Source organism: Macaca mulatta, chromosome 4 (genome assembly GCF_049350105.2).
Source record: "Macaca mulatta isolate MMU2019108-1 chromosome 4, T2T-MMU8v2.0, whole genome shotgun sequence".
NCBI lineage: Eukaryota > Metazoa > Chordata > Mammalia > Primates > Cercopithecidae > Macaca > Macaca mulatta.
The window spans coordinates 14,660,194-14,684,222 of NC_133409.1; the positions used below are offsets into that span (position 1 = coordinate 14,660,194).

A 24,029-nucleotide genomic window follows, 5' to 3' on the forward strand; every position below is an offset into this window, starting at 1 on the left:
TCTGAAGACCTTTTAGTTTGTAGGGTGAGTTTCATATTCAATACTAACTCTGCTTGAAAGCATTTGCAAGCCTCATTCCCACCACAGGTGGGTACCCCATCCTCCTGCTTTAAGCCCACTCCCTAGTCCTTGGAGTGGTTTTCATTGCACATAGACTCCCTCTTGCCCTGTCCCATCCACCAAATGAGACCTCTGAGGTAGGGCTTAGAGTTAATGCCCTTATATTTACGTTTAAAATGCTCTTATATTTGCATTTAAAAATGGCATTACACACCACAAAGATGAACTGTAAAATTCATGCTAATAATTTAAAATTTTAATTTAATTTTTCTTTACTTAGAGCAACATTAAATAGCAAACAAAAAAATAGCATGACAAATTGAGAGAGAGACTCTGGAAGAAAGGAAAAAGCGTTATATTTTACTACCTTTAATGACACTTCTTTCCTGCTTTTTGAACAACATGCCCCAGAAATTACATAGCCAGCTGTGCTTCTGCATGCCAGTGCTGGGGCAGAGCAAACTCCGCTTTCCTACCACACTTGAAACTGTGAGATTTGGACTCAATGGCTGCTCTTTGGGGGCTCATCTCTCCATTCTCAGCCAGCTTCCATTTTACCAACATATATACATACACACATGCCGAAACAGACACATTAATGCACATAAGCAGAATTAAGAACTTGCTATCAATAAAGTCTAACCTGCTTCAGGCTCAGTTTCAGGGGCCTCAGATGCTTCAGACTCCTCAGGTAACAATGACCCTCGGGTATCGTGAGACACCTCAGGTGCCTCAGGCTCTTCGTGAACTTCCAAATCATCACCTTCAATCTCCTCTTCATCCTCATTATCAGTCTCTTCAGCTTTTAAAAAAATTTGAAGAAATAAATTATCATTTGGTTGAAGTCAACAAATATTTATTGGGTGTTGACAAGTGCTGAAGCCAAGCAAAGAATACAAACTGGTCCCTGCCCTCCTAGAGTATGTAGTTTAATGGGGGAGATAGAAAAATTATTTATATATTATAGCTATTCACATGCAGTGGTAAAGGATGACAGTCATCTGCTCGGAGTGCTATGTGAGTACCTAACTAGGGGTTCATTCAAAAATGAAATGTTTATGGCAGTTCCAAATATCCTTACAGTAAATCTAGAAATAGCCCAATGTCCAAAGAAAAGGCTACATCAGCAACATTCAATATAGTAGCCACTAGCTACATGTGGCTATTGAGCACTTGAAATGAGTCTAGTCCAAATTGATATATACTGCAAGTATAAAACATACAGTGAATTTTAAATATTTAATATGAAAAACTAAATATAAAATATGTGACTTTCAGAAAATTTAAAGTTCCATGTGTGGCTTATATTATGCTTCTAATGGGTAGCACCAGGCTAGATTATACATACAATGATCGATTTTCTTACAGTTAACAAAAAAGAATAAATCATGTAGTGGGATAATCAATATATTAAATGTAAATACAAAATACAAAAATTTGCTGGGTGTGGTGGCACACACCTGTAGCCCCAGTTACTCAGGAGGCTAAGGCAGGAGAATTGCTCAAACCCGGGAGGTGGAGGTTGCAGTGAGCTGAGATTGTGTCACTGCACTCCAGCCTGGGTCATGGAGTAAGACTGTGGCTCAAAACAAACAAACAAACAAACAAACAAACAAACAAACAAACAAACAAAAAACCCCCAAACAACCCAGAACTAGTAGCTGGTTTAATAACTACCACAATTTTGGAACAGTGATAAACATTTAAAAATACGTAAAATTATAATGTGATATGAAAACATCTTCATTTCTATTGGTGACAAAGTCAAGGTATTGCTAATACTATTGTGGTTTGTTGCCTATATTAATTGCGCATTGAAGGACATAATAAATTTCAGTTAAACGTTAGTGAAAATAAATTTTGAATTATTTTCCAGTTAAGTTCACACATCTCTGAATTTTACCCATAGACCCTAGGTTAAGAGCTCCAGTCTTTTTTTAACGTCTGTTTTATCTTTAAAAAATTTTTTTATTCCAAAAGTTTTTGAGGAACAGGTGGTGTTTGGTTCCATGGAAAAGTTCTTTAGTGGTGATTTCTGAGGTTTTGGTACACCTATCATCTGAGCAGTGTACACTGTACCCAATGTGTAGTCTTTTATTTCTCATCTTCCTCCCACCTTCCCCCCAACTTCCCAAAGTCTAGTATATCATTCTTATGCCTTTGTGTCCTCATAGTTTAGCTCTCACTTATAAGCGAGAACATACGATGTTTGGTTTTCCATTCCTGAGTTACCTCACTTAGAATAATGGTCTCCAACTCCATCCAGGTTGCTGCAAAAACCATTATTTCGTTCCTTTTTATGACTGAGTAGTATTCCATGGAATATATATTATATATATAATATATATATCACATGTTCTTTATCCACTCGTTGGTTGATGGCATTTAGGCTGGTTCTATATTTTTTCAATTGTGAATTGTGCTGCTATAAACATGTATGTGCAAGTCTTTTTCAAATAATGATTTCTTTTCCCCTGGGTAGATACCCAGGAGTAGAATTGCTGGATCAAATGGTAGTTTTACTTTTAGTTCTTTAAGGAATTGCCATAGTGTTTTCCATAGTGTTGCACTGGTTTACATTCCCACCAGCAATGTAAAACTGTTTCCCTTTCATCACATCTACACCAATATCTATAATTTTTTGATTTTTAAATTATGGCCATTCTTACATGAGTAAGGTGGTATGTCACTATGGTTTTGATTTGCATTTCCCTGATAATTAGTGATGTTGAGCATTTTTTCATATATTTGTTGGCCATTTGTATATCTTCTTTTGAGAACTGTCTATTCATGTCCTTAGCCCACTTTCTGATGGGATTATTATTATTTTTCTTGCTGATTTGAGTTCCTTGTAGATTCTGGATATTAGTCCTTTGTCAGATGGGTAGTGTGTGAAGATTTTCTCCCACTCTGTGGGTTGTCTGTTTACTCTGCTGATTATTTCTTTTGCTGTGCAGAAGCTTTTTAGTTTAATTAGCTCGTATCTATTTATCTTTTTGTTTTTGGGTTCTTGGGCATGAACTCTTTGCCTAAGTCAATGTCTAGAATAGTGTTTTGATGTTATCTTCTAGAATTTTTATGGTTTCAGGTCTTAGATTTAAGTCCTTGATCCATCTTCAGTGGATTTCTGCATAAGGTGAGAGACAAAGATCGAGTTTCATTCTTCATTGTGGCTTGCCAATTATCCCAGCACCATTTGTTGAACAGGGTGTCCTTTCTCCATTTTATGTTTTGTCTGTTTGTTTGTTTGCTTGTTTTCTTTGTCAAATATCAGTTGGCTGTAAATATTTGACTTTATTTCTGGGTTCTCTATTCTGTTCCATTGGTCTACATGCCTATTTTTATACCAGTACCATGCTGTTTTGGTAACTATATCCTTGAAGTGTAGTTTGAAGTTGGGTAATGTGATGCCTATAGATTTGTTCTTTTTGCTTAGTCTTCTTTGGTTATGTGGGCTCTTTTTGTGTTCCATTGAATTTTAGGATTTTTTTTTTTTGGAGTTCTGTAAAGAATAATGATGGTATTTTGATGGGAATTGCATTGAATTTGTAGATTGCTTTTGGCAGTATGTTTATTTTCACATGCTAATAGATTCTACCCATCCATGAGCATGGGATGTATTTTCATTTGTTTGTGTCATTCATGATTTGTTTCAGCAGCGTTTTGTAGTTTTCCTTGTAGAGATCTTTCACCTCCTTGGTTAGGTGTATATATATACTTTTTTTTTTTTTTTTTTTTGCAGCTGTTGTAAAAGGGGTTGAGTTCTTGATTTGATTCTCAGCTTGGTTGTTGTTATATAGCAGTGCTACTAATTTGTGTACATTGATTTTGTATCCCAAAACTTTATTGAATTCATTTATCAGATCTAGGAGCTTTTTTGGATGAGTATTTAGAATTTTCTAGGTATATGATCATATCATCAATGAATAGCAACAGTTTCACTTCCTCTTTACCGATTTAAATGCTCTTTATTTCTTTCTCTTGTCTGAGTGCTCCGGCTAGGACTTCCAGTACAATGTTGAATAGCAGTGGCGAAAGTGGGCATCCTTGTCTTGTTCTAGCTCTCAGTGGCAATGCTTTTAGCTTTTCCCCTTTCAGTGTAATGTTGGCTGTGGGTTTGTCATAGATTGCTTTTTTGTTTTGTTTTGTTTTGAGACAGAATCTCGCTCTGTCACCTAGGCTGGAGTGCAATGACATGATCTCGCTCACTGCAACCTCCACCTCCTGGGTTCAAGTGATTCTCCTGCCTCAGCTTCCTGAGTAGCTGGGACTACAGGCACATGCTACCATGCCTGGCTAATTTTTTGTATTTTTAGTAGAGATGGGGTTTTACCGTGTTAGCTAGGAAGGTCTCGATCTTCTAACCTCGTGATCAGCCCGGCTCGGCCTCCCAAAGTGCTGGGATTACAGGTGTGAGCCACTGTGCCCGGCCATAGATGGCTTTTATTACCTTGAGGTGTGTTCCTTTTATGTCCATTTTGCTGAGGGTTTTAATCATAAAGGGGTGCTGGATTTTGTCAAATGCTTTTTCTGCATCTATTGAGATGATCTTAAGATTTTTGTTTTTACTTCTGTTTACATGGTATATCACATTTATTGACTTGTGTATGTTAAACTATCCCTGCATCCCTGGTATGAAACCCAGTTGATCATGGTGTATTATCTTCTTGACATGCTATTGAATTCAGTTAGTATTTCATTGATGATTTTTGCATCTATGTTCATCAGGGATATTGGTCTTGTTCCTTTTTTTTAATGTTCTTTCCTGGTTTTGGTATTAGAGTAATATTGGCTTCATAGAATGACTTAGGGAGGATTCCCTCTCTCTCTAGCTTTTGGAATAGTTTCAGTAAGATTGGTACCAATTCTCTGAATGCCTGATAGAGATCAGCTGTGAATCCACCTGGTCCTGGACTTTTTCTTGTTGGAAATTTTAAAATTACTGTTTTCAATCTTGCTACTTGTTATTGGTATGTTCGGAGCTTCTATTTCTTCCTGATTTAATCTAGAAGGGTTGTTTACTTCCAAGAATTTATCCATCTCCTCTAGATTTTCTAGTTTGTGTGCATAAAGGTGTTCATAGTAGCCTTGAATGATCTTTTGTGTTTCTGTGGTACTGGCTGTAATATCTCCCGTTTCTTTTTTTTTCCTTCCTTCCTTCCTGCCTGTCTGCTTTCTTGCTTTCTTGCTCTCTTGCTTATTAGCCTGTTGCCCAGGCTGGAGTGTAGTGACATGATCTCAGCTCACTGCAACCTCTGCCTCCCAGGTTCAAGCGATTCTCCTGCCTCAGCCTCCCAAGTAGCTGGGATTACAGGCGTGCACCACCATGCCTGGCTAATTTAAAAAATTTTTTTAGTAGAAACGGGGTTTCGCCATATTGGCCAGCCTGGTCTCGAACTCCTGACCTCAAGTGATCCACCCTCCTCAGCCTCCCAAAGTGCTGGGATTACAGGCATGAGCCACCACACCTGGTCTCCTGTTTCATTTCTAATTGAGCTTATTTGAATCTTCTCTCTTCTTTTTTTGGTTAATCTCACTAATGTTCTATCAATTTTGTTTATCTTTTCAAAGAACCAGCTTTTTGTTTCATTTATCTTTTATTTATTTATTTATTTTTGTTTCAATTTTATTTAGTTCTGCTCTGATCTTCGTTATTCTTTTCTTCTGTTTTGGGGATCTTGGGTTTGGGTTTGGATTGTTCTTGTTTCTGCTGGGTTTGGGTTTGGGTTGTTCTTGCTTCTCTAGTTCCTTGAGGTGTGACCTTAGATTGTCTATTTGTGCTCTTTCAGACTTTTTGATGTAAGCATTTAATACTATGAACTTTCCTTTTTGGACCACTTTTGCTGTATCCCAGAAGTTTTGATAAGTTGTGTCACTGTTATTCTTCAGTTCAAATAATTTTTAAATTTCCTTCTTAATTGTTGGCCCAAAGATCATTCAGGAACAGGTTGTCTAATTTCCATGTATTTGTATAGTTTTGAGGGTTCCTTCTGGAATTGATTTCCAATTTTATTCCACTGTGGTCTGAGAGAGTACTTGGTATAATTTTGATTTTCTTAAATTTGCTGAGACTGCCGGGCGCGGTGGCTCATGCCTGTAATCCCAGCACTTTGGGAGGCCGAGGCGGGTGGATCACGAGGTCAGGAGATCGAGACCATCCTGGCTAACACGGTGAAACTCCGTCTCTATAAAAATACAAAAGATTAGCCAGGCATGGTGGTGGGTGCCTGCAGCTACTTGGGAGGCTGAGGCAGGAGAATGGTGTGAACCCAGGAGGCGGAACTTGCAGTGAGCCGAGATCGCGCCACTGCACTCCAGCCTGGGCGGCAGAGCAAGACTCTGTTTCAAAAAATAAAAATAAAAATAAAAAATAAATTTGCTGAGACCTGTTTTGTGGCCTATTATATGATCTATCTTGGAGGATATTCTATGTGTGATGAACAGAATTAATATTCTGCAGTTGTCGGGTAGAATGTTCTGTAATTATCTGTTACATCTATTTGTTCTAGGGTACAGTTTAAGTCCATTGAGAAACTCCAATCTTAAAAGAAACTGTTAGAATAAGTTATATAATGAAGATGGGAGTTTAATCTTAAAGACAGTGAGTGGGTAATAAGAGATTTGCTGTCTTCTCAACTCCTGTAGGATGGTTCTAACAGAAGTAATTCTAACAGCTGTGTGTCACCTGTGTCAACAGCCACCATTTAAAGACAAGCTGTGTGTGCTATTCTGCTGTGTATCACTTGTACAGGGTATATGAATAGGTATCTGTGTCAAGAGTCATTTTCCTATGAATCCATTACTTCAGTGACAATATTATTTAGTATACAAACTGGAACACTTTAAGAATAAAAGGTGCTATAAAGACTTCAAGAACATAGGCATAAACCTGGGTTCTCATGGACAAATTGGGAAATGTGATCACCCAGTCTATAATTCACTTGAAATAGTGCAATTGCTTGCAGTAACAATACCATGACACATCATCAGTCATAGCAATCTATGCTTGCCTTTTGCCTTCGCTTTCATAACTTCTAGTAGCCTTCGATTTTCTTCTTCAAGTCTCAGTGCCTCTTCTGTGGCTTTTCTGAAATGAAAAGGTTCAAATTTAATTATCTTTGGAAATTCAGACTTCTCACACTATTGCAGGATTAAATGCTTATAGTGTTAAAAATAAAGATTAAATCGTATTATACTTACTTTACAATGTATAATTTTAAATTACTCATGTTGAGACTAGTTACTTTTCAGCGTTTTCTTCTGGGGGAGAAAAACTGGAATGTTATACTTTGAAAAACTTTGTCTATTAATTAGGAAACCTGTCAAAAATAAGACAGGATTACCTAACTCTACATTGAAAAGGCAAATGGGAGGATTTGTAGCATTTTTCCTCTGATTTAATGGTAAATGTTCACAATATAATGTTAAGTAAGAAAAGTTGAATATAAAACTATATGTATAATATAATTTTAATTTGGCATTTAGAGTGCATACAAACGAGGATTAAAAGTCTAGGAGAGAACCAATCAAATGGTCAACATGGATGATGGCATGTAAGAGTTTTAAGTTTTCTTGAACTTTTTGCATTAAAATTTTTTCTATATTGAATAAGCAGAACTTTGTAAATTTATCTTTCTAATAAGAAAAAAATCCTAATTATTTTATTTTTAACATAGTAGTGATGAAATTTAAAGAGACCTGGAATATGGAAACTTAAAAACCTGGAGGGTATCTCTTTTTCATTAGGATTGAAGCATCAAACCTGCCTTAACGATGGTGAAGAAAGTTGGATGGAAAGTTAGTAAAATGTTGTAGAAAGACAATATTTATTAAAAATTAAAATGTATATACCTTTGATCTAGAAATTCTATATCTAGGAATTTAGCCCTCAGAAAGAGGAATACTACTGCACAAACATACAAAAGAATGTTGACTGAATCTTTAAAAAATTATAACAAAAAATTATATCAGGTATTAATCAGTAGGGCACTAGTTAAGGAGGAGCCCATTCGTGTCAGCAGCACACACTGGGGGCACAGCTTTCCTCAGACCTGTTATTTTCTCATACTCGGCATTCTTTGCATCCATTTTCCCTTCTTTTGAAAGCTAGTTACACATAAGACATTACTACACCTCTTCTCCCAGCAGGTCGGCTTCCTGTTAATGGAGGACATTCTCTCACTGCATTCCTAATCCTGTGTTCCAGTCAGAAGTCTTGGTTTTCTTTGCTCAGCCTCAGCCCTCTGAGGCTACTGAGTGTTGTTTCTGAACTCCTTTCTCATTCTGTCTGCGTGTGAACAGGCCGTTGCTCTGTAGGCATACCTTGCCTTATTGTGCTTTGCTTCATTGCGCTTACAGATATCCTGTTTTGTTTTGTCTTTTTACAAGTTGAGGGTCTGTGGCAACCCTGCATTGAGCAACTCTATTTCTCTATTTCAAACTTTCTCATTACTATTATGTATCAGTGATCTGTGATCAATGATCTTTGATGTTACTATCATCATTGTTTGGGGTGCCATGAACCACGTCCATATAAGACGGTAAACTTAATTGATAGATGTTGTGGGTGTTGTGACTGCTCCACTGACTGGCTGATCCCTTGACTCCCTCCCTCTCCTCAGGCCTCCCTATTCTCAAAGACACAATAATATTGAAATGAGGTCAATTAATAACCCTACAATGGCCTTTAAGTTTTTAAGTGAAAAAAAGAGCCCCACATTTGTCACTTTAAATCAAAAGCTAGAAATGGCTAAGCTTAGTGAGGAAGGTATATTGAAGGCTGAGATAGTCCAAAAGCTATGCCTCTTGTGCAAAATAGCCAAGCTGTGAATGCCAAAGAAATGTTCTTCAAGGAAATAAAAAGTGCTACTCCAGTGAATACACTAATGATACAAAAGCAAAACAGTCTTACTATTGATATGGAGAAAGTTTTTGAGTGGTCTGATTAGATCAAACCAGCCACAACATTCCATTAAGCCAAAGCCTAATCAGGAGCAAGGCCCTATAATTTGTTTCAATTCTGTGATGGCTGAGAGAGGCAAGGAATCTGGAGAAGAAAAGTTTGAAGCTAGCAAAAGTTGGTTCATGAGGCTTAAGGAAAGAAGCCATCTCTATAACATCAAAGTGCAGAGCAAGGTGAAGTAGGCAAGTGCTGATGTAGGAGCTCCAATAAGTTATTTAGAAGACATAGCTAAGACCATAGATAAAGGGGGCTACACTAAACAACAGATTTTTCAATGTCAACAAAACACTTCTGTTGGAAGAAGATGCCATCTAGGACTTTCAGAGCTAGAGAGGAGAAGTCAATGCCTGGCTTCAAAGCTTTAAGGACAGGCTGACACTCTTATTAAGGGCTTGTGCAGCTGGTGAAGCCAATGCCCATTTCCCAGTCCAAAAATCCTAGGCCCCCTAATAACTATGCTAAATTTACTCTGCCTGTGCTCTACAAATAGAACAAAGCCTAGATGACAGTACATCTGTTTACCGCATGCTTTACTGAGTATTTTATCTGCTGTTGAGATCTACTGCTTAGAAAAAAAGATTAATTTCAAAATATTACTGCTCATTGACAATGCACATAGTCACCCAAGAGCTCTGATGAAGACATACAAGAAGAATGAATGTTTTCATGCCTGCTAATGCAACATCCATGCTGCAGCCCATGGATCAAAGAGTAATTTTGACTTTTAAGTCTAATTATTAAGAAACACATTTCATAAGACTACAGCTGTCATAGATAGTGATTCCTCTAATGGATCTGGGCAAAGTAAATTGAAAACCTTCTGGAAAGGATTTACCATTCTAGTTGCCATTAAGAACATTCATGATTTGTGGGAGGAGGTCAAAATATCCGCATTAACAGGAATTTGGAAGATGGTGATTCCAACCCTCATGGATTACTTTAATAAGTTCAGGACTTTAATGAAGGAAGAAACGGCAGAGGTAGTAAAAATAGGAAGAGAATTAGAATTAGAAGTGAAGCCTAAATTGCTGCAATCTCATGATCAAGCTTGAACAGATGAAGAGTTCTTCTCATGGATGAGAAAAGAAACTGGTTTCTTGAGATGGAATCTATTCTTGGTGAAGATGCTGTGAACATTGTTGAAATTACAACAAAAAATTTAGAATACTACATTAACTTGGTTGATAAAGTAGTTGTGCGTTTGAGAGGATTGACTCCAATTTTGAAAGAAGTTCTACTGTGGGTAAAATGCTATCAAACAACATTACACACCACAGAAAAATATTTTGGGAAAGAAAGAGTAATAAATAGATGCAACAAACTTCATCGTTGTCTTAGTTGAAGAAATTTCCATAGCCACCCCAACCTTTGGCAACCGCTACCCTCAACGGTCAGCAGCCATCAACACTGAGGCAAAACTTTCCACCAACAAAATGATTGACTCACTGAAGGCTTAGATGATCATCACCATGTTCTTTTAAAGCATTTTAAAATTAAGGTATATACATTTTTAGACATAATGCTATTGCACACTTAATAGATGACAATATTGTGTAAACATAACTTTTATATGCACTGGGAAGCAAAAAGCTCATGTGACTTGCTTTACTGTGGTGGCCTGGAACCAAACCTGCAATATCTCCAAGCTATGCCTGTACCTCAGATGGGGCTCTTTGTGACATCTTCCTTATCCAAATCCTGGATCAAGTATGTTGCTGCTGAGAATCTAAGACCTGAACAGAATAAGGAAGAATTTTGCTACCAGTTCTTAGAAATTTCTGTAAATCACTTGGATAGAAGATCCAAAGACTAACAATATGACAGAAATTATCTCGTCATTTGACTGGCACATTTGGAAACTGATGCTGGAGAAGATTTAAAATTTAGCATGTCTTTAGATATTTGATCAAGATGCAGTTCTTAATCCTGTTAAGTTCCTCTCTTTTCTAACCAACCTATAAGGCCTTTAAGTGAATGTCTGACAGTTTTTTAAAAACTATCTTAGATTTTATTTTCTGAAATATAAAGGAAAAAAGTTTGTTTTGAAAAACTCATGTTGAATTTTAAAAATCAACATATAAAAACATAGAAAAAGCCTGCTTCAATCTGGGCAAGTGAAATTAAGAAGTTTATAAAGATGTAAAAATTTAGAATCAAAAGAAGTAAAGATTGATTATAAAAATAATTTAGAGCATTCCGTATGGTAAAAGAGGTGAAGGCAGAATTGAGAGAAAGTGGAGAAGATATCTTTTCCTGTTTTAAAAAAGTTAAAGGTATACATATTTTTAATATGTTTAAAATGTAGCAGATCTCCAGTCTAGAAATCACATCAACTTTGTTTTACTCTTACGTTGAGATATCCATCTGTTCTCAAAGATTGGACTATTTCTCACTCACTGGAAAAAGATTAAGTAATTCCTTAATTATCAACAGATTATAACTGATCTGTAGATTGAGTATAGCTGATTGTAGCTAATCAGTAGATTTGTAACAAAAGTTTTAAAAGCTAAAAGGGAATATAAGTAAATTTGTAATTATTGTCTGAATTAAAGTAGTGTTTGGTCAATATATCATATAATAATTTTATTAACTAATTTAACTAAATCATACATATTTTTGTGTTAAATTTCTAAAGGAGTGACTAGCTTAAATGAATAACGAACACTAAAAAGTAAAATCCTCTGACACACATATCAGTTAAACCACTCTCTACCTCTGTAATTACCCACCTCCCAGCTTCTTCATTTCTAGAGTTTAAAGAGCCCTCCTAAGTCTCAGCTCAAATAGCTAATATTTGAAAGGGAAAAGGAAATAGCATTTAAGAAAGCCATAGGTGCCATCATCAATAGTAGAAAGTTCATGGATTTACAAGGAAAAATTTAATTCTTAAATGTCTAGGCCTTTATTACTCTGAATAGTAGAAATCCTAGTGGACAAATTAAAATGTAAAGTATTTAAAGAAATTTTTTTAGTAAGGAAGAACGATTAGCAAACTAAGTCATTGTTTCTTTTAATATTTTATTCTTCAATCTGAAGGACTTATAGTTTATTAAAGTTTAGTATTGACCCCTGCCGTGAACAGACAACTGTGTGGTCACATTTTAAAAAGTCATTCATTATACCCAGATCAGAGAATAAGCCCTCGATGTTAAATCTGTCAAACATAAATAATTAGCCTGTTCTTTCCATATGTAGAACTTAGTCAGGCTTTGGATTTTAGTCATGTCACACAAGTATTATATATTTTCATTTGCTTCCTATCATATTGTTTCTTCAATTTGTAAATGCTAGTTAACAAAATTAAGTCACAGATAAATATCCTAACAATATATATATCTTACCCATGCTCATGTTTTTCATAGTGTCTGTTAAGAGCAGATGCTTGATTTGGAACAAGTTTGATATGGGCTGTGAAAACATCCACAACTCTGTGCTTTAGAGCTTCTGTAAGTATTTGTGAAATCGCTGCTTTTCTTAAAATTAACTAGAATCAGATCCAGTTAATAATCATGTCAATAGTAAATGTATTCTATACGTATAATTGCAAGAAGATATTTAACTGCTGTAACAGAGACATTAATCTGTTTTATCATTCTAGGCAGATTTTACCTTGCTGCTTCTTCCTCTTTTTTTTTCTTTTGTAGTTCTTCTAATAATCTTTCTAAAATCTTAGAGTCAATTTCAGATTTATTCTGTAAATATATTCTATTAAATAAATATTTTCCTGAAATACAGATAAAGAGACTAATATTACTTTTGTAGCTTATAAAATACAGTGAGATGTATTTTGAAGATTAACACAAACATTATTTCTGCCTATCTCTAAATATATTTTCCTTTAAGCATGTATCTAGAGCCCAGATTCTTTAAAAGATTAATAGACCATCTTATATTCTCTTTAAAAAGGTGTGTATGAATACAGTATAAATAAATAAAATATGAAAAGAGGTAATATATTATATTTTTCCCCTGGAAATTCCCATTTTGAATATCTTACTTTAAGAGGCAAACAGAATAATTAAAATTTAGCTCCGCTAAATTTATATACCTCATTTTTCCTACTTGAGGTTAAGAAGAACTAACATTTAGTCTTTGCCCTCAGCCTTATACGTTACTCATTTAGAAGTTATAGCTTCTAATTGTGTGTGTGTGTGCGCTAAACTGTAAGCTTTAAAGAACAATTACAATGGCCAGCTAGAACATTCAGCCATCTGGCACTTATTCCTGGCCACCTTCTCAGTACATGGAAGCCTCATTTTGTGTACCTCTAGTTCCTGCAGGGATTGCTGGGGTGGGTATTTCTATCTAGGAAGAGTGGAGAGTTGTCCATCCTATATTTAACCAAAAATATCAATAATAAAAACTTCACTTTCAAATTTACATAATAAATATTTACCAACCATTGTTTTCTGTATCTGATAAATAGATGACCAAATCAGGTATAACTCCTTTCTTGATTAAGACCATCCACAATTCTTTTACAATAGGGCAGTTGTCCACAATCCAGCCTCCATATTTTGGGGCACCAGGAAACCTATCCTTGTTTTCTTCCATTACCTGTGAAAAATTGTACACTGATATTACTATCATAGCTTGACAAGTCAAGGGTGCTACCTTGATACGTAATTTTTGTGGATCTTAAACAAGTATCTTTTGAGTTCTTCTTTCAAAAGGAAAAAAAGGGTGACAATTTTTAAAGATAAACTTAATTTTAAAGCAATAAAATCATAAGTTAAAAAAGTTAAGAATGGAGGCTGGGAGCAGTGGTGCATGTCTGTAGTATCAGCTAAACAGGAGGCTGAGGCAGGAGGATTGCTTGAGCCCAGGCGTTTGAGGTTGCAGTAAGCTATAATTGTGCCACTGCACCAGTGTCAGACCCTGTCTCTAATGAAACAAAAATAACAAAAGTTAACAATGGGAAGAAAAACCTTTGTGAAATAAATATAATAACATTTTTGCTATATATTACTCAGAGTACAGATCGCGATTCAGAAGGTCTGGGGTGTGGCCCTAGAGTCTACATTTCTAACATGTTTCCAGGCGATGACGATGCCTGGACCACTCTAAGTAGAAAGCTCCTGGTCCAGCTTGCTTTTTCAGTGACAACACCCTTAGCTTCTCTTCTGCTTTCACTTCTCAATGTGAGAGCTGAAAGGTACTGAGATGGTTGGTTCCTACTGATGGCAGTAGGAAGCACAGAGTCAAAACAACAAAACAAATCTTGCAGGTGCTTAGACAATTCTGCTAAATTCTTGTCTTCCTGCTTCTCTCCAATAGCAATAGTTTCAACACATATTTGGAAATTAGTAATGTGTATCTATGAAAACACCAATTCTGAAAGCTTCAAACAAGTTTGTGGACTATTAGGTAATCACAAAATATTAGAAGTCAAAGGGGAAGAGACGTCAAGAGGGCCAGTATTACCCTCTTGACAGGCCTATGCAGAATTTAAAATTATCTGCTTTTTGATTTTTTTTTAGATGAGGTCTTGCTATGTTGCCCAGGCTGGTCTAGAACTCCTGGGCTGAAGCAATCCTCCCACTTCAGCTTCCCAAGTAGCTGGGACTACAGGCTTGCACCCCTATGTCCATCTTGCTTTTTGAATTATTATCTGAATGAGCAGTCTTTTAAAAAAGAATTTTAAGCACTTTGAAATGTTTAACATAAGAGAATTAGGGAAAAAGGAAAGCTATGAAGAAGACCTATAAATGGTTAATACAAATTTAACCATTCAAATTTGAAATTGTATTTTTGAAACAAATTTTCAAACAATTTTACAATGTTTCAATTGTTGTTTGAAACAAAACAACATTGAGATATAACTTATAATTTCTCCACCTCATTCAACTTTATTTATTTTTTGTGTATATTCACGGGTTACAAGTGCAATTTTGCTGCATTGATATATTTCACTGTGAAGTCAGGGCTTTCAGTGCATCCATCACCAGAGCAAGGCACATTGCATCAGCCAAGCAAGCTCCCATCATCCACCACTTCCCCACCCCTCTGATACTCTATCGTCCATCATTCCATATTCTGCTTCCATGTGTACACAGTGTTTAGCTCCCACTTGTGAGAACATGTGGTATTTGTCTTTCTGTGTCTGAATTGTTTCACTTAAGATAATGGCCTCCAGTTCCATCCATGTTGCTGCAAAAGACATGATTTCATTCTTCACTAATGAACACTTAAGGTTGGTTCCACGGCATTGTTATTGTTAATAGCACTGCAATACACATACTAGTGCAGGTGCCTTTTTGATAAAAAGGCTTCTTTTCCTTTGAGCAGGTACTCAATAATGGGATTGTGGTTGAATGGTAGTCTTATTTTTAGTTCTTTGAGAAATCTCTATATTATTTTCATAAAGGTGTACTAATTTACATTCCCATTAACAGTGTATAAATCATTTCCTTTTCTTTGCATCCTTGTCAACATCTGTTGTTTTTTGACTTTTTAATAATAGCTTTTCTGACTGGTGTAAGACGCTATTTCATTGTGGTTTTAATGTGCATTTCTCTGATGATTGGTGATGTTGAGGACTTTTTTCATATGTTTGCTGGCAGCTTGTATGTCTTCTTTTCAGAAATGTCTGTTCATGTCCTTGGCCCACTTTTTAATGGGATTATTTGTTTTTCTCTTGTTGTTTGAGATCCTTGTAGATTCTGGATATTAGCCTTTTGTCAGATGCATTGTTAGCAAACATTTTCTTCCATTATGTAGATTCTCTGTTTACTCTATTGATTATTTCTTCAGAAACTTTTCATTTAATTATGTACCATTTGTCTATTTTTGTTTTTGCTGCATTTCCTTTTGAGGACTTAACTATAAATTCTTTGCCTATACTAATGTCCAGAAGAGTTTTTCCTAGGTTATCTTCTGGGATTTTTAGAGTCTGGCATCTTACATTTAAGTTTTTAACCCATCTTAATTTTGTATCTGGTGAGAGATAGGGGTCCAGTTTCATTCTTCTGCACATGACTCTCCAATTTTCCCAGTACCATTTATTGAACGGTGTCCTTTCCACAGTGTATATGCTAGTTGACTTTGTCAAAGATCACTTGGTTGTAGGTATGTGGCTTTAGTTCTTGGTTCTCTATTCTTTTCTATCGATCTAAGTGTGTTTTTAAAATACCAGTACCATGCTGTTTTGGTTACTAAAGCCTTGTAGTATAATTTGAAGTCTGGCAATGTGGTTTCTCCAGCTTTATTCTTTTTGCTTAAGCTTACTTTGGCTATTTGGGCTCTTTCTATTGCTCTGTATAAATTTCATTTTTTTTTCTAATTCTGTGAAGAATGACATTGGTAATTTTATAGGAATTGCCTTAAATCTGTAGGTTGCTTTGGGTAGTATACTCATTTCAACAATATTTATTCTTCTGATCCATGAACATGGTATGTTTTCCATTTATTTGTGTTATATATGGTTTCTTTCATCAGTATTTTGTAGTTCTCCTTGTAGAGATCTTTCACCTCCTTGGTTAAATGTATTCCTGGGTATTTTATTATTTTCATAGCCATTATAAATGGGATTGAGTTCTTGATTTGGTTCTCAGCTTGATTGTTATTGGTGTAAAGAAATGCTAATTTTTGTATGTTGATTTTTTATCCTGAAACTTTACTGAAGTCATTTATCAAATCTAGGAGTCTTTTGAAGGAGTCTTTAGGGTCTTCTGGGTATAGAAACATATAATCAGTAGAGATTATTTGAGTTCCTCTTTTCCAATTTGGATGCCTTTTATTTCATTCTCTTACCTGATTGCTATAGCTAGGATTTCTAAGACTATGTTGAACAGCAGTGGTGAAACTGAGTATCCTTGTCTTGTTCCAGTTATTAGGGGGAATGCTTTTAACTTTTCCTCATTCAGTATAATGTTGGCAGTGGGTTTGTTATATATGGCTTTTATTATTTTGAGGTATGTTCCTTCTATGCCTAGTTTGGTAAGGGTTTTTATTATGAAGTGATGCTGGAATTTATTGAATGTTCTTCCTGCACCTATTGATGTTATCACATAGTATTTTTGTTTTTAATTCTGTTTTTGTGGTGAATCACATTAATTGATTTGTGTATGTTGAACCAACCTTGCATCCCTGGAATAAAATCCACTTGATTATGCTGGATTTTCTTTGTGTATATGTTCCTGAATCTGGTTTGCTAGTATTTTATTGAGGACAACTGCATCTATATTCATCAGGAATAATGGTCTAGAGCTTTCTTTTTTTGTTGTGTTCTTGTCTGGCTTTGGTATCAGAGTGATGCTGGCTTCATAGAATGAGTTAGGGAGGATTCCCTCCTCCTTGATGTTTTGGAACAGTTTTAGTAGAATTGGTAGCAGTTCTTCCTTTTATGTCTAGCAGAATTTGGCTGTAAAACCATCTGGCCCTGGGCTTTTTTGTTGTTGTTATTGAGAGATTTTTAATTACTGATTCAATTCCACTACTCCTTATTGGTCTGTTCAGGTTTTCTATTTCTTCTAGTTCATCTTGGGAGGCTGTATATTTCTAAGAACTTATCCATTTCCTCTAGGTTTTCCAGCTTGTATGCATAGAGATGCTGATAGTAGTCATTAGTGATCTTTCGTATTTCTGTTGCATCAGTTGTAATGACACCTTTATTATTTCTGATTTTGCTTATTTGGATGTTCTCTTTTTCACTTGATTATCTAGCTATCAATTTTGCTTATTTTTTTAAAGAACAAACTTTTAATTAATTATTTGTAATGTTTTTGGTCTCAATTTCATTTAGTTCTGCAAGCTTTTGATGTGGTTTGCTCTCATTTTTCTAGTTCTCTGAGGTACAATGTTACATTGTTAATTTGAGATCTTTCTATCTTTTTGATGTAGGCTGTTAACACTGTAAAACTGCCTCTTAGCACTGTTTTTGCTGTACCTCAAACGCTTTTGGTATGTTGTGTCTATTTTCATCCGTTTCAAAACTTTAAAAAATTTCCACCTTAATTTCATCATTGATCCAACAATCATTCAGGTGCAGATTATTTAATTTCTATGCATTTGTATGGCTTTGAGGGTGCCTTTTGGTATTGATTTCTAGTTTTATTCTACTTTGGTCCAAGAAGATACTTTATATGATTTCCATTTTTAAAATATTTTTGAGACTTGCCTTGTGGCGTTGCATGTGGTCATTTGAGAATGTTTCATAGGCAGATGAAAAGAATGAATATTCTGCAGGTGTAGGGTAGACTGTTCTGCAAATGTCTGTTAGGTCCATTTGGTGTAGAGTCCAGTTTAAGCCTAGAGTTTCTTTGTTGATTTTCTGCCTTAATGATCTGTCTAGTGCTGTCAGTAGAGTACTGAAGTCCCCTACTATGATTGCATTGCTGTCTATCTCTTTTCTTAGGTCTAGTTGCATTTGTTTTATGAATCTTGGTGCTGTGGTGTTCGATGCATATATATTTAGAAATGGCATTTTTCTTGTTCAGTTGATCCTTTTATGATGATATAATGACCTTCTTTGTCTTTTTTTAACTATTGTTGATTTAATATCTGTTTTATCTGATGTAAGCATAGCTACTCCTATTTGCTTTTGGTTTCCATTTGTGTGGAATATCTTTTTCCATCCCTTTACTTTGACTCTGTAAATGTATTTACCTGTTAGGTGGGTTTCTTGTATGTAGCACATGGTTGGGTTTATTTAAAAAATCCATTCCATCAGCCAATATCTTTTATGTGGAGCATTTAGCCCATTTATGTTTAATATTAGTATTACATGTAATATTGATAGCCTGTTGTCACAATGCTAATTATTACCTACTTGCTTTGCAGTCTCAATTGTGTTATTGCATTATAAGACCTGTAAAGAGGTCTTATAGTTGCAAAGAGTTTAATACTTTCATGTGTTTTTACGATGCTGAATATCACCCTTTTGCCTTTATGTTTAGAATTCCTTTGAGCATTTGTTGTAGGTACAGTCTAGTGGTGATGAATTCCCTTATTGTTTGCTTGTCTGGGAAAGACTATTTCTCCTTCATTTATAAAACTTAGTTTAGCAGGATACAAAATTCTTGCCTGGCATTTTTAAAAACCCTTTTCCCATTTACAAAAAAAAAAAAACAAAAAAAAAAAAACTGCAGTTCACTGCCAGCACTCATTTGATTTTATATAAATGAACTCTTTGAGGCTGAAGCAAATCTGACTGATTTTCAATGTGAAAATAAAGTATAAAAACTGGTCTTGGAGTTATTTCTTAACAGAACTAACATCAGAATCATCTGAATCATCAGAACTATTTCAGAAAAACTGGATTCATGAATGAATTTTTGACCAAGAACTGTTTGAGAATGATGTTAACATCACGTGTAGGAATGCTACGTTTTCTAGGATTTGACATTTTCAGCAATCGAGAATTACTATATTTTGTAAATGAAAATATCACTACTAAAAACAGAATGCTATAAAAAGAATGATGACTTTTATTTCCAAAGTTGCTATACTAGAGCAATAAAATAATAATAAAAGCAAGGTATTTCATGGCAAAGTTATCTCAGGGTAAACACTGTAGCTGCAGTTGCCACCAGTGAGTATTCTAGGGGCAAATGGGAAAAGGATTAAAGAAGACCAAAAATAGGACTCTAATATCTTCTGGCTCGTAAGGTTTCTGGTGAGAAGTTTGTTGTTAGTTTAATGAGATTTCTTTTATAAGTGATTAGATGCTTCTCTCTTTCTGCTTTTAGGATTTTTTTTTCCCTTCACATTGACATTAGATAGTCTGATGACTATATGCCTTGGTGAGGTCCTTCTTGCACTATATCTTACCATAGTTTTACGATCTTCTTACACCTGGCTGTCTAGATCTCTGACAAAATTAAGGAAGTTTTCTTAAATTATTTCCTCAAATAGGTTTTCCACACTTTTTACTTTTTCTTTTTCTTCCTCTGGAATACCTATAACTAGTAGGTTGGGACACTATATATAATCCCATATTTCTGGAAGAGTTTATTAGTTTTTTTTTTTTTTTTTTTTTTTTTTTTTTTTTTTTTTTTTTTGTCTAACTGGGTTAATTCAGAAGCCCTGTCTTGCAGCTCTGAGCTTGTTTCTTCTGCTTGTGCTGGGCTATTGTTAAAGCTTTCAACTGTATTTTGCAATTCCTTCAATAAATTTTTCATTTCTACAATTTAGAAAAATCTATCTCATCTTTCAAATCCTAAATTGTTTTTCTGATTTCTTTGTGTATGTTTTCAACATTCTTTTGGATTGCATTGAGTTTCTTTAAAATCTAAACCAGGAAAAGTCAAGTCCCTGAATAGACAAATAACAAGTTCTGAAATTGAGGTAATAATTAATAGCCTACCAACCAAAAAAAGTCAAGGACCAGAAGGATTCACAGCTGAATTCTACCAGGGGTACACAGAGGAGCTGGTACCATTCCTTCTGAAACTATTCCAAACAATGGAAAAAGAGGGACTCCTTCCTAACTCATTTTACTAGGCTAGCATCATCCTGATACCAAAACCTGGCAGGGATGCAACAACAACAATAAAATTTCAGGCCAATGTCTCTGATGAACATTTATGAAAAAATCCTCAATAAAATACTGGCAAACCAAATCCAGCAGCACATCAAAAAGCTTATCCACCACAATCAAGTTGGCTTCATCCCTGGTATGCAAGGCTGGTTCAACAAATGCAAATCAATAAACGTAATCCATCACATAAACAGAACCAAAGACAAAAACCATATGATTATCTTAATAGATGCAGAAAAGGCCTTTGATAAAATTCAACAATTCAACACCCTGTCATGCTAAAAACTCTCAGTAAACTAGCTATTGATGGAACATATCTCAAAATAATAAGAGCTATTTATATCAAACTCATAGCCAATATCATACCAAACGGGCAAAAGCTGGAAGCATTCCCTTTCAAAACTGGCACAAGACAAGGATGCCCTCTCTCAACACTCCTATTCAACATAGTATTAGAAGTTTTGGCCAGGACAATCAGGCAAGAGAAAGAAATAAACGGTATTCAAATAGGAAGAGAGGAAGTCAAATTTTCTCTCTTTGCAGATGACATGATTGTATATTTAGAAGACCCCATCATCTCAGCCCAAAATCTCCTTAGGCTAATAAGCAAATTCAGCAAAGTGTCGGGATACAAAATTAGTGTGCAAAAGTCGCAAGCATTCCTATGCACCAATAATAGACAAACAGAGAGCCAAATCATGAGTTAACTCTCATTTACAATTGCTACAAAGAGCATAAAATACCTAGGAATACAACTTATGAGGGATGTGAAGGACCTCTTCAAGGAGAACTACAAACCACTGTTCAAGGAAATAAGAGAGGACACAAACAAATGGAAAACCATTCCATGCTCATGGACAGGAAGAATCAAATTGTGAAAATGGCCATACTGCCCAAAGTAATTTATAGATTCAATCTATCCTCATCAAGCTACCATTGACATTCTTCACAGGATTAGAAAAAACTACATTAAATTACATATGGAACCAAAAAAGAGCTTGTATAGCCAAGACAATCCTAAGCAATAAGAACCAAGCTGGAGGCATCACATTTCCTGACCTCAAACTATACTACAAGACTACAGTAACCAAAACAGAATGGTACTGGTACCAAAACAGATATATAGACCAATGGAACAGAACAGAGCCCTCAGAAATAACACCACACATCTACAACCATCTGATCTTTGACAGACCTGACAAAAACAAGCAATGGGGAAAGGATTCCCTGTTTAATAAATGCTATTGGGAAAACTGGTGAGCCATATGCAGAAAACTGAAACTGAACCCCCTCCTTTCCCCTTATATAGAAATTAACTCAAGATGAATTAAAGACTTAAACATAAGACCTAAAACCATAAAAACTCTAGAAGAAAACCTAAGTAATACCATTCAGGACATAGGCATGTGCAAAGACTTCATGACAAAAACACCAAAAGCAATTGCAACAATAGCCAAAATTGACAAATAGGATCTAATTAAATTAAATAGCTTCTGCACAGCAAAAGAAACTATCATCAGAGTGAATAGGCAACCTACCGAATGGGAGAAAATTTTTGCAATCTATCCATCTGAGAAAGGTCTAATATCCAGAATCTACAAGAAACTTAAACAAATTTATAAGAAAAAAACAAACAACCTCATCAAAAAGTGGGCAAAGGATATGAACAGACACTTCTCAAAAGAAGACATTTATGTGGCCAACAAACATATGAAAAAAAGCTCATCATCACTGGTCATTAGAGAAATGCAAATCAAAACCACAATGAGATACCATCTTACTCCAGTTAGAATGGCGATCATTAGAAAGTCGGGAAACAACAGATGCTGGAGAGAATGTGGAGAAATAGGAATACTTTTACACTGTTGGTGGGAGTGTAAATTAGATCAACCATTGTGGAAGACAGTGTGGCGATTCCTCAAGGATCTAGAACTAGAAATACCATTTGACCCAGCAATCCCATTACTGGGTATATACCCAAAAGATTATTAATCATTTTACTATAAAGACATATGCACATGTATGTTTATTGTGGCACTATTCACAATACCACAACACAATACTTGGAACCAACACAAATGCCCATCAATGATAGACTGGATAAAGAAAATGTGGCACATATATACCATGGAATACTATGCAGCCATAAAAAAGGATGAGTTCATGTCCTTTGCAGGGACATGGATGAAGCTGGAAACCATCATTCTCAGCAAACTAACACAGGAACAGAAAACCAAACACCACATGTTCTTACTCATAAGTGGGAGTTGAACTATGAGAACACATGGACACAGGGAGGGGAACATCACACAACAGAGCCTGTTGGGGGGTAGGGGACTATGGGAGGGATAGCTTTAGGAGAAATACCTAATGTAGATGACAGGTTGATGGGTGCAGCAAACCACCATGGCACATGTATACCTATGTAACAAACGTGCACGTTCTGCACATGTATCCCAGAACTTAAAGTATAATTTAAATTAAAAAAAAAGAAAAATAAATAAATAAATAAAATAAAAATGAAAAAAAATTATTTCTATTGGGTATTGCAGTTCAACCTCTGAGCCAACAGGCGGTACTTCCAGATAAGAGCTGGCTGCAGCCAGTGCAGATGGGTATATGCTTGATCTTTGTTTATCAAGAGAAGCTCTCTGTTGCCTCAGGCAATGGGCTGTCAGGTGGAAGGCACAGTGATCTGAGTTTCCCCCTCAGCCCTGGAGAGGAGACGAAGCTGAGTGAGGCCTAACTGGGCCGACCCACCTACATGTCTTCCAATGGCAGGAACCAGCACCAGCTCCAAAAGGGGATACGGGCATAGTCACCAAGTACCCACACATGTGCCAGGGCATGGAGTGGAGAAACGTCTGCTGCCCCAAGTTCTCCGCCTGGGAAAGGAGGGGCAGCCCAAACTCCTCATCCTTATCCTTAGGGCAGCCTAAGCTCCTCATTTGGAGGACCTAGAAGAGTGGATGCTCCAAATGCCTGGAGATATGTCCTGGCATGAAGTGGAAAGGATGCTGCTGCACCAAGATGTCTGTACCTGAAGGGAGGGGTGGCTTAGACTCCTAAGTCAGGCTAGCAGGTGTGCCTAATGCTTAGAAATATAACAGGCATGAAGTGAAGAGAGTGCCACTGCAATGAAATCTGCGAACAGGAAGGGAGGGGTGGCTAAGGCTTTTAAACAAAGTGAGTGGGTTGTATAAAACATCTTCTTTATCCAGTCCTCCATGGATGGACACTTAGGTTGATTCCATATCACTGCTATTCTTAATAGAGCTGCGATAAACATATGAGTGCAGTTATCTTTTTGAGATAATGATTTCTTTTCCTTTGCGTAGATACCCAGTAGTGGGATTGCTAGATCATATTGTAGTTCTATTTTTAGTTCTTCATTCAACCTTTTTTTAATGGTTTTATAGTATTTTATCAAAAAAACCTTAATTTGTTTAACCATCTCTTACTGTTAAATATTTATGCCATTTGTAATTTTACTATAACACTGTGATGAAAATCTTTATATATAAAATC

The 24,029-nt window shown here is 35.8% G+C and overlaps 1 protein-coding gene across 1 annotated transcript in view; it reads right to left on the minus strand.

Moving 5' to 3' along the window:
* The window catches only part of AK9 (adenylate kinase 9), a 177,972-nt gene that overhangs the window by 66,849 nt on the left and 87,094 nt on the right, over nt 1–24,029 (minus strand). The window contains exons 18-21 of the mRNA XM_028847018.2: nt 13,423–13,579; nt 12,632–12,746; nt 7,071–7,147; nt 704–862 (exon numbers count right to left, since the gene is read on the minus strand). Of these exons, the coding sequence (XP_028702851.1) occupies nt 704–862; nt 7,071–7,147; nt 12,632–12,746; nt 13,423–13,579 (508 nt within the window). The remainder of the gene's footprint in view (nt 1–703; nt 863–7,070; nt 7,148–12,631; nt 12,747–13,422; nt 13,580–24,029) is intronic.